Source organism: Nicotiana tabacum, chromosome 23, assembly GCF_000715075.1.
Source record: "Nicotiana tabacum cultivar K326 chromosome 23, ASM71507v2, whole genome shotgun sequence".
Taxonomy (NCBI): domain Eukaryota; kingdom Viridiplantae; phylum Streptophyta; class Magnoliopsida; order Solanales; family Solanaceae; genus Nicotiana; species Nicotiana tabacum.
In genome coordinates this window covers 81,780,234-81,794,417 of record NC_134102.1, presented here as the reverse complement: position 1 = coordinate 81,794,417, position 14,184 = coordinate 81,780,234, and the positions used below count along the sequence as shown (strand labels likewise).

Sequence of the window (14,184 nt, the reverse complement as noted above, 5' to 3'; positions counted from 1 at the left end):
GTATACAACTAGGCTACACCAGATTTCATCTAGAGCTTGATTCTCTGATTGTGGCCAACATGATTACAGAAGGATGTACCAAGAATGTAAAGATGAAGCAGATCATCAGAGATGCCAAAAGAAGTATCAACCAAGCAGAAGTTGTGGTCTCTCACTGCTATAGAGAAGCCAATCAGGTGGCTGACGCGTTAGCCAAAAGAGCTGCAATCTCTGGCAGCAGTTCCTATTTCTACAATTTTCAGAATCTCCCTAAAGAAGCTAGAAGTCCTTTCCCACTAGATAAATGGCAATTGCCTAGTATAAGAAGTAGATATGACAAAGCTAACTTTTTTGAAAGCTAATTCATTTAGTTTTTCTCATGGAAGAGTAGTTGTATATTTCTCTATCTTCCATGGGTTTTTTGAAGACTGTCTTTGCTACAGTCTTGTGTATATGGAAGGTCAGGTCTATGCCCCCCTTCTTTTGTCATCTTTACCTTCTATATACATGGTAGGGGTCAAGCCAAACCCCCAACACCACAGGAACCTTTCCCTGCTTGATGGCTTAAAGGGAAAAAAAAAAAGAGAATGGAAGTGATTGAAGCCTGCACCTTTCTAAAATAATCGGTAAACTAATATAAAATACCATAAACAATTTCAGCATCTTTAGGACACGTAAAACACAACTATATAGGTGAGCGCATCACACATCCCCTCATTGTCAAACATAAAGATTTTTTTTTTATCAGGTAAATAAAATTTCATTAATGAATGGGCCAAAACGAGAGTGCCCACATACAAGAAGTATACCAAAAAAGAAAGACTACAAAAAGATATGGTTTTCTACGAAAGACACCCAATCTTCTATACAAACAGAGACTTCATGGGTGCACCAAAAAAGAATAAGGGATAGGGGGCTACTCCTCAACTGAACAAAACTCATCTCTACCCCAGCTCTTCTATTTCTCTCTCCAAATAACCCACATGATTGCTAGAGGAGCAACAGTCCATGCCCTACGCCTTCTCCTCCTTCTCCCACCCTTCCAGCTGCACATTAACTCTTTTACTGTTCTTGGCATTACCCATGCTATGCAGAACAAAGAAATTATTTCCCTCCATAGCCTCGAGGCTAGGCTACAATGTAGAAGGAGATGATCCACATCTTCACCCGCCTCCTTACACATGAAGCACCAACTAACACAAACGACCATCCGCTTCCTAAGGTTCTCGGCCGTCAAGATCACCCATCTAGCTGCTAACCAAATGAACAAACACACTTTCCTTGGAACTTCGGTATCCAAATTGAGCTATATGGAAACACATCCTCCTCCTCAACCAAAAGCTTTACATAGAAGACTTTACAGAAAAAATTGTTGTTCCCCAACCTCCACTTCCATGCATCATGGCTATCAAGTGACTAACATTGCTTGTGAAGCAAATCTAATAATCATTGGATATTCAATCACTTCCCAATCATTGAAATCCCTCCTGAATCTCAAATCCCAGAAAACCTCTCCGCCTTGAATTTCTCGAATTTGTTGGACTGTCAACTCCTTTAGGCATGACACTCTGAAAATGCTCGGGAATTGATCTTTCAACATATTATCCCCACACCACTTATGTCCCCAAAAGCTAACTCTCACCCCCATCTCCTTCAAACATAAAGATATCTCTGTCGTATGTAACCAAAGGGAAAGGAGTGGACCCTTGTGAAAACAAAACGACAAAGGAAACACCCTACTCGGTTCATTTCCTCCCTGCTAGACCTAATACTTGTTACTCCCTCCGTTTCTATTTAGATGATGCAGTTTAACTTGGCACAAAGTTTAAGGAAAAAAAAAGACTTTTGAAACATGTGGTCCTAAAAGCTTAAGGGGAAAAAGCTTTGTAAGGCCATGACATTTGTGTGGCTATAAAAACTTCTCATTAAGGATAAAGTGGATAAAATGAAAAGTTTAAAGTTAAATTGTTTCCGACTATAGAAATGTGTCATTCTTTCTAAGAACGGACTAATAAGGAAAGTGTGTCATTTAATTGAAACGGAGGGAGTACAACACAAGCAAACTGTCAAATGACACATAAGATCGAGCTGGTTAGAGACCTTTATTGCTAAACCACCTTAAACTCCACTCAAAATCAAGCATAAGAAACAGGAGTTCAGGTATACTTATCTGCGTGTGTCATCTGTCTTTATCTTCATGCAAAAAATAACATGAAAAGAGAAGCAATAATGACTAGATTTCACCAAGTACCTTTGGCGGATCCTTACAACAAAAACTACTACTACTCAGTCCCAAACAAGTTGTAAAGTCCCTCTTAAATCATCCATATGAACCTTGGTGAAGTCCCTCTGACCATTACAGGGAACATGTTTCCTTCTAGGAGATAGATCTGATGTAACAACTCTCTACATGTAGATGTATATTAACTACTTACGACAGTGGAGCTCCTCTCCCTATTAGTTCTATCAATAACATTAAATTTATAGAGCATTCAAGTAGGAACTTCTACAAGAGACTAGAGCTCCTCAAAAGTCACAAATAATAGCTTAGACAACTTCCAAAATACTAGACGAACGTACTTGAATGACTTCAGGAATTAGTACATCCACGTGATTAGTAGGCTTGCTATCATCACATCTTTTGTTACAACAGAGATTTCTCGAGACCTTTCGAGTGTTTTCTGACAAACCAAAAGAAGAAAAAAAAGCTTAACAAACATGATCCAGAAAAAAACCCCGCTGAAGGATTAAGAAAATCAATTTGACTACTTGAAGCATACCAGCCTCATGATTGAAGTCTAGTTCTTTAGGTGCTTCTTTGCACCATTCATCTATCATGGGGTGGAAATTATATTGCGGTTCCGCCCATGCTACCCAATCAACTATTGACTTGGCATTTTTCAGGTCCTGCAAAAGAATGGGAGTAAATGACACTACTCTTTTTCAGTACTCTATATTCACCCAGCAAAAAAATCATGGCCTCTAGCATAAAGAACCTCCAGTATAACTGCTTTTATGCCATCATGCTGAACTTTGACGACAACTTCCTGTCCATCACTCAAAGTTGCATGATGAACTTGTGCTATCTGCGGAAAAGTAATGTTAAGAGTGGTGAGGATAACTTATAAGCCTCTGGTATTGAACAAAGAAAAACGTAAAAAGACAATGTTAGGACCACCACCAGTCCTACAGCTCGCACCAACTTCCTCTATTATACTCCACATTTCTGTGTACTTGTAATAAAACTGACAGAATTAACTATAGATTTTACAGCCAAGGTAGAAAACCAGTGGCTGTATTACTGCCAACACCGCCTAGTGAGAAATCCTTGTTTCCACTCTGCACCTATCTTTTTAGTTCAGCCACTTACTGAGGCAGTTGCCAGAGGTACATTGTCAAAATCCAAGAATAGATCATCCATGGTCTTCCCAAACTCCTTTTCTATGGTGCGGCATACCTGGGAACAAACAATTCATTCAATTAGTAACACTTATCTGATGAATGTTTAGATATTCTTTTTATCATTCTGATGAATGTTTGGATACTCTTTTTAATCAATTTGATGAATGTTTAGATATTCACACTGCATAAACATAAATTGAACTTGCAGATTTCTTGTATGATTTTATGAGCAAAAATATAAAGATATTACAATGCTCTTAGAGCAAAGAAATGAATTTCTAAGGAGCTATGTAGCTAATTTCCTGCTAAAGTGAATTAGGCATCCCTAGATTATGTCATAGAAAAGACTATCTGAATGATATAGGAGATAAGTAGAAAACAAATTTTTAAAGGATTTAAAAGGCGCCACTGAAATGTATATCTCTAATGCTTACAAAACACTAAGAGTTTCCATGGGAGCAAGCTAGAGCTATTTCGACTGAGCTACTTTTTGAAATGGTTCTGTCTAGCAAGGACAGTTCAAGAGCAGTATTAGTCCCTAATAAATGGATAATAAACTGGTGCTTTTTGCTCACTATGGCATATAGGTTTTTCCATAATCTGCGCCTTCACACTGCAAAGGAATACCATCTTCTTGTGACTTGTAATTGAGGAATTGCTGTCTCCCGCAATCAATTTTCTTTCCTCTTAAACTTTATTTCCAATCAAAATGCAGTGGGTGGATGACATGGACTTACGCGATTAAAAATTTGAGAAACAAAACAACATGGAGCAGAAGGGTTTTTTCCTTCTTTTTTTTTTTTTTTGGGGGGGGGGGGGAGGTGTTCTGAAGGAGAGGCTATATAGGTATGATAGGATTGAGGTTTTCGGATAGGGAGGAGTTTTGTAAAAATTATTCTAATCAAAAAAAAAAAGAAGAAAAGAGGAGGAGGGGAAGGAATCATGTAAAAACGTTAAAACGAGATAAGTATTTCAAAAAATACTTAGTATCAATTCAAAAGTGCAAGCAACATAGAATAGATAGCACAGTGGGATAAAGAGGCACGTATTTTTCCTGCTTTCTTTTGGTTCTCCTGCTTACTTCAGAGATGCACCATAGTATCACTTGTAAGTAAATGAAGTCATGGAATTTCTTAGCATATCTTCTCAGCTCGATGTAACCTGAGGTGCTTCGATTATTAAAATTTAACTAGGTCTTCATGGTCATGTTAAAAAATCTAATTAAAAGTTCGACTTTAAAAAGTGGTCAAACACAGCCTCCACTCTTTTACAATTTCTCTATCCTCTCAATTTTACCCTCTCAGCCACACAACAAATGGAACACATGAGTCAGATGTGCAAACCGCTCCTTTATTGTGCAAAAGATTCTTGAGTGAACCTTCACGATGTTTCTCAAGTCTCAACCATAAAATCATATTCAGGTTATCATTCATATATTCCTCGTCGGAGAACATCCATGAAACTGCACATCCATAAGACTAATCAGATCTCAACGTACAAATTATAAAACTAGAGTCCCCCACCCCACCCAAACCCCAATAAAAAAGAACCCCTCAAATAGAGTGCAAGGAGAAGATAAACGAATAAAGGAGGACTGCCTGAAAAGAAGGGCAAAAAAGCTAGAACATTAACTCACCAAATCTAAAGCACCAGTTGATATGAAAATTGACAGAGAAAACTATAAAACTAATAGCAGATATCATACACCTCCACATCATAAGCATAAAGATACAAATGCAATTTCATGAGATTCTAAATGGTTCCTGAAAATGTAGTTTCCCTAGATGATAAAAGTTCTAGCAATAGGGTAGTTATTGCAAATGACTAAAATATAGATTGACTAGCAATAGGGTTGTTGCAAACAATCCATTTCTGAAACTCCTTTGATAAAGTTGACCAAAGTTACCTCTTTTAAAGAGCGGGGAGGAAGAGAGTCCTGTAATTGCTTCAAAAGGCATGTATAAGCCTCTGGCAGTACATCAGCACGTGTTGAAAGGTACTGTCCAAGTTTCACCCACAAACCTTCAAGCTCTACTATTAAATTAAGCACACGCTTAGCATTGCGTTCATGAGCTTTCTCCCATAGAGAAGCTTTCTTAGACTTGTTTGCCCACTTTTCTCTCTGCTGTAAAGCCTTGACGAAAACATCATATATTAGTGTTCATAAGTTCTTCAGTCTTGTTAGCAAAAAGAAAAAGAAATAAGATGATAAACCCCAGTTTCTTGTTCTTTCATCTTTTAACTTTCAAACATAACACTAGAAAACTAGCAGATATGCCACATAACTCATACCTTGTAATCAAAGTAAATGATAAGCGCTACAGTAAAAACTTTCACACGCCTCTTATAGATGTTTCCCCATCCCATTGTTTGTAGCCTGTTTGAGAAATGTACTTCTATCTAAGAAGGAACAGATCTGAAAGAAAGGAGACTAAAGAAAGAGTTAGTTTGGAAAATATGAGTTCTATCATCCTGCTAAACCAGCATGAGCAATAGCACTTAAAGGATCCAAAAGAAGTTCTGAAAACTTTAGTTCAGAAATAACGGCTCAATGGTAAACTTACAAACTATGAGAACAGTTATGAAGACTGAGGTTCAGAAATACTAGCTCAACGGTAAACTAACAGACAAGAAGTCACTCTATGTCTATCAATGTAATGTCAATATTGGGAGGTATATCAAATTATAGGAAGCCCTCCCCCAACCCAAACGGAAAAAACAAAAGAAAATAAAAAAAATAAAAAGCAAGAAAGTAGGGATTGTCATGCGAACAAGCAAATGAATGATCTCCTATATATCAAAACTTAGTTAGCACATGGACTAAAACCAGATTACTCATACCTGTGGTGTCATTTGGTAAAGACCAATCCATAGTAAAGGAGTAATTACGAAGTAAAATTAGAGTAAACGAAATATCTGCACAAGAGTAAATGTGTTCTTACAGATCTGAGAAGAGTCATAATTCATCTACGCCCTCCATTTTATTTTATATGACACTTTTTCCTTTTTAGTCTTTTCTAAAAAGACCGCTTTCCTAAATTTATAACTCCTTAATCTTGCAATTTTCATTTTGCCCTTAATGACATACTCTTTCAGAAATTAGCATGGCATGTAGAAGTCGCTAGATATTAAGGTTACTTGCATGTTATATATAATTAGCTCATATGTCAATTATATTCTTTTTTAATTAACATGTCCAGGGAACACCTTAACACGCACACTACCAGATTGTTGCTTCAGTAGCCAGTGTTATTAAGAGCCTGCTTAAGGTGCACTTAAGCCCTGAAGCTCAGTGAAGCACATAATGATTGCTTCAATTCGCCTAAGCGGCGTTTCAGTGCAAGCACCAACGCATTAAGTCGTGAGCCTCATTTCCCACAAGCTCTATGTTAAAAAGAGCAGCACCAAACACTATTACAGTTAAATGTGTGAATAGGATGCACGTTACGAGTTGGAATCCTACCACCGGTAAGGAACATGGTATTAAGAAAGAGCCAGTGCAGGATACAGGGATGGGGCCATACGCCCCCTAATTCATTACAAATGTATGTATATCACAACCAAGTTACACACCACCAGTGGCGGAGCCAGGATCTCCGCGAAGGGGGTTCAAGAAAAAAAAAATCGTAGCTAGTGGGAATTGAACCTATGACCTTTCAAAGATTTTGAACCCCCTTGACCATTAAGCTACACTTTTGGGCTGTGTCAAGGGGGTTCAAAACTTAATATATAGAGGCAAAAATCAGATTTTGCCTTATATATACAGTGTAATTTTACGGCGAAACCCCCTTCCGCCCCCCTAAATCCGCCCCTGATAGCTGGCAAAAAGGCATATCAATTGTTGAATAAGCATTGTGAATGAATATGTTAATGAGTAGGAACATAATTTAGGCGATTAAACTAGAAATTGTGTCTTTGCATTTAAATCATAGATTTAAATGTATCAAAGTTAATTGACTACTTTTACTTCATTTTTTTCATTTCATTGTAGTTTTTTTCAATTTTTTCGTCCGTACAGTTATTTTTTTGCATTACCTACAATGCTTTTAGTCTTTTCCTTAATTGTGCCTTTATTCACTAAAGCAAGTCCTTTAGTCGGGCTTTCCGCTTAAAACCCCAACAAATACTTTGCGTTTGAACACTTTTTGATAATAATAAATCTTCTCATTAATATATTGGGGAAAATACCCTATATATATGGTGTAAACAAGAAACACATAAGCCTACAAGTGGACGTGGTTTTCTACAAAATCCAGCCAATCATCAATACTTATTGGCATATCATATGCACTCCAACTTATGTTTTTTTTTTTTACCAACATATGAAAAAATATATATCATATGTACTCCAAAAATACACAGATTAAAAGTTTTCCACTAACATCTATATAAAAGTTTGAAATTCCTTCAAATGTTCTTCTATTTATCTCAAACGCTTTATTTCTTCTCTTTGATTTTCTTGTTGATAAGGGGCTATATTTCTATGCCTTTTCCTGCCATAGCAGTAGATCACCTAAAAACTAAATTACTGCTTGATTGATCTGGTTCATTTCCCTCAAATTCTCTAATGTGATTATAGTAATCACTTATGTAAAGATCAGACAAATTCTATAACGAAGTCCTGCTGCAATATGAGAAAACAGAAACTACATGCTCTTAGTCTCATTCAAGAGAAAATGTTGTTGGCAAATGGAGAAATATATGCAAATGATATGTTCAATTATGCTAAATCGCTCGCATTCTTCGGTATTTAAAATCAGCTCCAGCAAAGGATTACTATTCGAGGATCGAGGCCATACGCATATTGTTGAATACACACATGTTGATTGGGCAGGATCAATTGGGCAGGATCACCTACTGATAGACGTTTCACATCGAGATATTGTGTTTTAGCAGGAGGTCATTTGGTCTCTTGGAAAGCAAGAAACGGAATGTAGTTGCTCGATCTGACAGTTACCCTGTGGAATTAGTCAAGGTGCGCGCAAGCTGACCCGGACACCACGGTTATAAAAAAAAAAAAAAGAACATAGTTGCTCGATCTAGCGCAAAAGCATAATATTGAGCCATGGCTATGGCAACATGAGCTAGTTTGGATCAAACAATTGCTCAAAGAATTAAAATTTGGAGAAATCAACCAGATAGAACTTGTGTGTGATAATCAAACTGCCCTTCATATTGCATCAAATCCAGTGTTCCATGAGAGAACTAAACACATTGAAATTGACTGTCATTTCATTAGATAGAAAATTCTCTCAGAAGATATTGTTACAAAGTTTATGAAGTCAAATGATCAACTTGCACATATTTTCATCAAGTCCCTCACTGGTACTTGTATTAGTTATAAATATAACAAGCTCGGTATATATAATTTACATGCACCAGCTTGAGGGGAAGTGTTAGAATTAGTTCATGTATAGTGTCCCGCATTGATAGAGAAGGTTTTAGGTATATGTAAATAACTAAATATCGTATATAAATAGGGCTATTGTAAAACACTTAATACATCAATAATATATTTTCTCCCGTGCTTTCTCGCACAGGGACTTGTCACCAGCCCTCCCCCCCCCCCCCAAAAAAAAAACCCCCAAAAACTACAGCCAAAAAGATACTTGTTTATTTCTGGAGCAATATGCAGATGGACATGATACACAGGATGTAGAGGCCATGCTCGATTTTATAGCTCTCTTCACAGTAGGTAAGGACACTTATTTTGGTTGTAACTGTTTCTAATAACCATCAATCACTTGATGCTGGTTTTATCATTTTTTACTACAGAACTCAAAATGAATAATTGCAGCATGCAAGTTCTCATAAGTAAGAAAAGTTTAGGCAGATTGATGTAGAATGTGTACTTATAGTATGAGAAATTTGTACAGAATACTTAAGCAGTCACAAGTGCTAACATTACATGCAGTAGACCACAATAAGGGCATGAAGCAAATCATATGAAATCTTGAATGCTCTAATTAAAACTTTTCTTAACAATTTACTTGATAAAACAACCAAACCTCAAGCACCCAATGGTGTGGCTTCATGGTCAATGAAACAACACCAAACAACAAACCCAGTGCAATTCCACAAGTGGGGTCTGGTGAGGGTAGTGTGTAATGCAGACTTTACCCCTACCTTGTGCAGGTAGAGAGTTTGTTTCCGATAGACCCCCGGCTCAACATAGACGCAGCAACAACACAAAGGAAATAAGGTAACGAAAAGATATGGAAAAAACAATAATAACAACAACAAGATAGTAACAGAAGTGAAGCCGATAGACATGAAAAAAGTAGTAACAACAACAAGATAGTAACAGAAGCGAAGTAGGAGCACATCAGATAGATATAGACATCCAAGAATAGACTAAATAAGAGTAATACTAAAACTACAAAGTAAGGACAAACAGAAAGCTCTACTACTTACTAACCTTCCACCCTAATTTTTGACCTCCATAACTTCCTATCTAGGATCATGTCCTCAGTAAGCTAAAGAAACTTCATATCCTGCCTAATTACCTCCCCCCAATACTTCTTTAGCCTCCCTCTACCTCTCCTTATACCTCCCACATTCAACCTCTCACACCTCCTCACCGAAGCGTCAGTACATCTCCTATTCACATGCCTAAACCATCTCAGCCTCCTTGCTCCCATCCTATCCTCCATGGGTACCACCCCCACCTTATTCTGAATATCTACGTTCCTGACCCTATCCTTCCTAGTACGCCCATACATCCATCCCAGCATCCTCATTTCTGTTATTTTCATCTTCTGGACATGAGATTTCTTGATTGACCAACATTCTGCCCCATACAACATAGTTGGTCTAACCACCACTTTGTAGAACTTACCTTAAGTCTTGGTGGTCAATGAATTGGTTGAAAATCATGAGGTCTCAGATTCAAATTCCATCAGAGACAAAAACACTAGGTGATTTCTTCCCATCTGTCCAAGCCTTGGTGGACAGAGTTACCCGTTACCTGTTCATGTGTAACAACCCGACTAGTTATTTTGCACAGTTGTAATTTAAGTTGAGTTTGGAGACTTTCTATAAGTTCGTATATAATTGTGGACCTGTTGGGATGATTTGGGATAGTACCCGAGCCTCTCAGGTGGGTTTTAGCGTCCCACGGGGCAAGAGTGAAAAACCAAAAAAGTATACCTTGTGCTCTGGTGCGTGCATAAGGCCAAATTTTTTAGCCTTGTGCATTAGGGGTGCGCCTCACTAGAAAAGCACAAGGGCAGGGCGTGCTTTTGAGGCGCGTCGCACAGGAAAAAAAATTCAGACTTCTGTAAATAGACCAGCCCAGTGACGTATTTCAAACCTAGCTTTTGCCATTTGGGTAAAGAGGAGCTTGTGGGTGAAAATTCAAGTGTGCGATTTTGACTAAGCTATTGAGGTAATGATTCTACAGCATCTCGGGATTTTTATACTAGAATTTGACAGAAGTTCATTTTCAACCATAGATTCATGACAACGAATAACGAAAATTAGGAAAATTTGACCTATCTTCCTAAAAGAGAAATTTGATGATTTGACCAAGTAAATGGACTCTAATTGAGATCCTAAGCACATATTTGAACTCATGAGCTTATGGATCACCTGAATTTGAAATTTGTTTCGAAATTTGACCGGGTAGACTAGGAGTTGACTTTTACTTTGACTTTTCGTTAAATTATGGAAATGGTTTCCCTACCTAATTTGATGGTTATTCGATATTTTGCATAGATTGAGGTCAAGGAAGTCGTCTTGGAGGACTTGGACTTTTCAAGTGAAGCAAAAGTTTACCATTTCAAGGCAAGTGAGACTATTAGCTTCTCGAATGCTTGCTTTTCCAGTGTCATTATTTAGAACTTACATAAAAGCTTTCAAATACCTAGTATGTTGAGAGGCAAACACGTACTAGGACATTTATACAGTTTTCTTAGCTTATATGCTATACATCTAAGGTATTTCTCTTTCACAATTGAGTTTATAAAGCATGTTCTATATATTTCATGATAAACTGAGCATGACATACTAGTTGCACTGGTTAGGCAGCATATTATAATATGTGCCAATTTTAGACGTGTTGAGATTCATAGCATGACTCCATCCGTATCTATTGATATTGTTAGATTGCATTGTCTTTCTTGGACAAGAGTGGGTTGCTCTAGTGGTGAGCACCCTCCACTTCCAACCAAGAGGTTGTGAGTTCGAGTCACCCCAAGAGCAAGGTGGGGAGTTCTTGGAGGGAGGGAGCCGAGCACCTATCGGAAACAGCCTCTCTACCCCAGGGTAGAGGTAAGGTCTGCATACACACTACCCTCCCCAGACCCCACTAGTGGGATTATACTGGGTTGTTGTTGTTGTTGTTGCACTGTCTGTCTTATGTGCATTTGATTGATGAGATGAAATGATGCTATCATGTTGGTGGTAAATAGTTAACTCACAGTCCGGTTGCCACCTTAGAGGTCTTCTACTAAAACGCACTGATGGTTGAGCATAGTATGAGTTATTGTTGGCTATGGATGGTCTACTGAAACGTATAATTCAACACAAGTAGGGGTATGCCCTATGGACGATCTGATGCTACCATATGCGACACCATGAGACACAACTTATGAGATGTTACATGTATTTGTTGCTATTTCATTTATACAGAAATTGCAGTTATGATATATGCTATACTTTGTTCTTAGCATGAATACATTTTCAGACAATTGCTCCTCGGGTCATGGCAGGGGATTCGGGTGTTCTTGTTGAGCTTTAGCTTACCAAAGTTGCTATTTCCTGCCTTGTGCAGGTCAATAGTAGAGCTGCCGGAAATCCTTGATCTTGTTCGAGGCAGCTTTTGTATCCAGTTGAGCTGAGCCAAGCACATAAAAACCTTGGCGGCATCTCTCCTTTATCTTTCGGTTATTCAGTTGTAGTCGGGTTGTTAAACTCCTATACTCAGTTTCATTATAGATGCTCCTTGACAGTGTATTGGCTATTTTGAGCTGATTTCAGACTTGTACTGTCTTTTTATTGACTTCCGTTGTTTATAAGAGTTTATCATTATGAGAATTGAGCTGAGCTGCATTTCAATTTTTCTTTCGATATGAGAATGAATTGAGCTGATAAAGGACATGGTTTGCCTATTGGGTAGTCGCTCTTCAAGTGCCAGTTGTGATGCCTGATTATGGGTCGTGACAACATGTGATGGTGGGAGATAGCAGGTACCCGTGAAATTAATCGAGGTGCGTGTAAACTAACTCGAACACCATGATTATTTAGAAAAACAACCAAACTTCACTCACTACCACAATAAACATCAATAATAACCAAAGAGAACATGAAAAAGATAAACCAAGTCCAAGCTTTCTTGAGAAATTCCAGATTATACGAGAACTTGCTATGCATTTATATAAAAAAGGCATTATGGGGATTAGCCTGCCAAACATTTCCTTTACTATTTCTCTTACATTCTTGCACAGAATCACTACAAAAGAGATTTTTTAATTTGATCAAGCACCAATTAACCATATCTCAACAAAAGGATAAAAAGAATTGGGAAAAAGCCAAGAGCTTCGATAAACACAAAAACCCACCTGGGAAATGAACAATCCAAATCAAAACAAATCATCAAGATCCCTCTTAATCAAAACAAAAACTCAGTTTTTATATGATAAGAGCATTAAAAGAAGAATCTTGACGTACTAAAATGAAGAAAAAAAATTACTGAATATTAAAGGTAACGCTGTAAAGAAAAAAACCTGGTTACGATCAAAAGATGGTTACAACACCAAATTGGGTAGAACACAGAAAGCAGAAGTGAGGACAGAGGAAGGCGTGTGAATAAGAAAAGACCGACCTCTTTCTTTGGAAAAAACGGGGAACCACGACGTCGTTTTCACAATATAAGTCTAGTGCTTCAATAGGATTCACTTTCGGTTAACGCCATTTCGCTCCGCACCTGCATCTGAGAGCGATTGATTCTGTATTAAAAAATTATTTTTTTCTTTTTTTAAAACATACGTAACTGCTTTTCAAAATTGACCCCACCTAATGTTCCTCTTGCCTTTTTCCCTTTTGTTTTTAAACACATTTTGCTTTTTTGCTTTTTTGCTTTTTTCCATCTCAAATTGGTGTTCCTCTTTTTTGTTTCTTTTCCAATTGCCGACTCTTACATTTGTTGCTACGATGTCTTCGGTCAAATTTTCTATATTTTAGGGAAAGTGTGTTCACATTTTTAAAAATAGCATGTTACTATAATATTTATTTATTTAGTAGTTTGAAGTGTTCGAGTGTAGGTGGGAATATGAGGGTTTTTGAGACCATCTCCAAACCTAAACATGAGCCAATTTTTAAGATTTGTAGTTTCGGTGCCCAACCCTACACACCATTTTAATGTATAAATAGTGTTACACCAAATTTGGTGTAACACTATGTATATATCAAAATATAGTATAACACTATTCATCAATATTTTTATTGCTTATCAATATTTTATTATTATCTTTATTATATAATATTTTTAATTTAACATATTATAAATTTTGTATTTACTTATACTTATTATGTAATATCTTTATAATATTACTTTTATATCTTAATTTTGGTGTATAATTTTTATAAATTAATTTTCGTATATATTATTTTTATATAAAATTATAAGTTAATTTTATTATAAGTTACAATTATATATAAAATATAAACATCACAAAAATAAAAAGTACAACTATAAAATATAATATGTTGTTAATAAATAACACAATGTTCGTTAAATAATATTAAAAAAAGTAATATAGTAGCAACTGACATAGATTAAAATTAAAAATACATTAAATAACA

At 36.8% G+C, this 14,184-nt stretch overlaps 1 protein-coding gene across 6 annotated transcripts in view; it reads right to left on the bottom strand.

The window, feature by feature from the left end:
* LOC107782682 (uncharacterized) overlaps positions 1-13,335 on the bottom strand; it is a 28,928-nt gene extending 15,593 nt beyond the window's left edge. The window contains exons 1-7 of one of the 6 annotated variants that reach the window (XM_016603602.2): positions 13,205-13,335; positions 5,674-5,797; positions 5,288-5,515; positions 3,350-3,436; positions 2,976-3,065; positions 2,760-2,886; positions 2,560-2,660 (exon numbers count right to left, since the gene is read on the bottom strand). In XM_016603602.2, coding sequence (XP_016459088.1) covers positions 2,560-2,660; positions 2,760-2,886; positions 2,976-3,065; positions 3,350-3,436; positions 5,288-5,515; positions 5,674-5,748 — 708 coding nt within the window. In that variant the 5' untranslated portion in view covers positions 5,749-5,797; positions 13,205-13,335. Of the gene's footprint in view, positions 1-2,559; positions 2,661-2,759; positions 2,887-2,975; positions 3,066-3,160; positions 3,437-3,956; positions 3,979-5,287; positions 5,516-5,673; positions 5,813-12,941; positions 13,055-13,106 lie in introns of those variants that run through there. The other 5 variants (XM_016603601.2, XM_016603600.2, XM_075245326.1 and 2 more) reach the window with 5 other exon arrangements.
* Between the last annotated feature and the right edge of the window lie 849 nt (positions 13,336-14,184).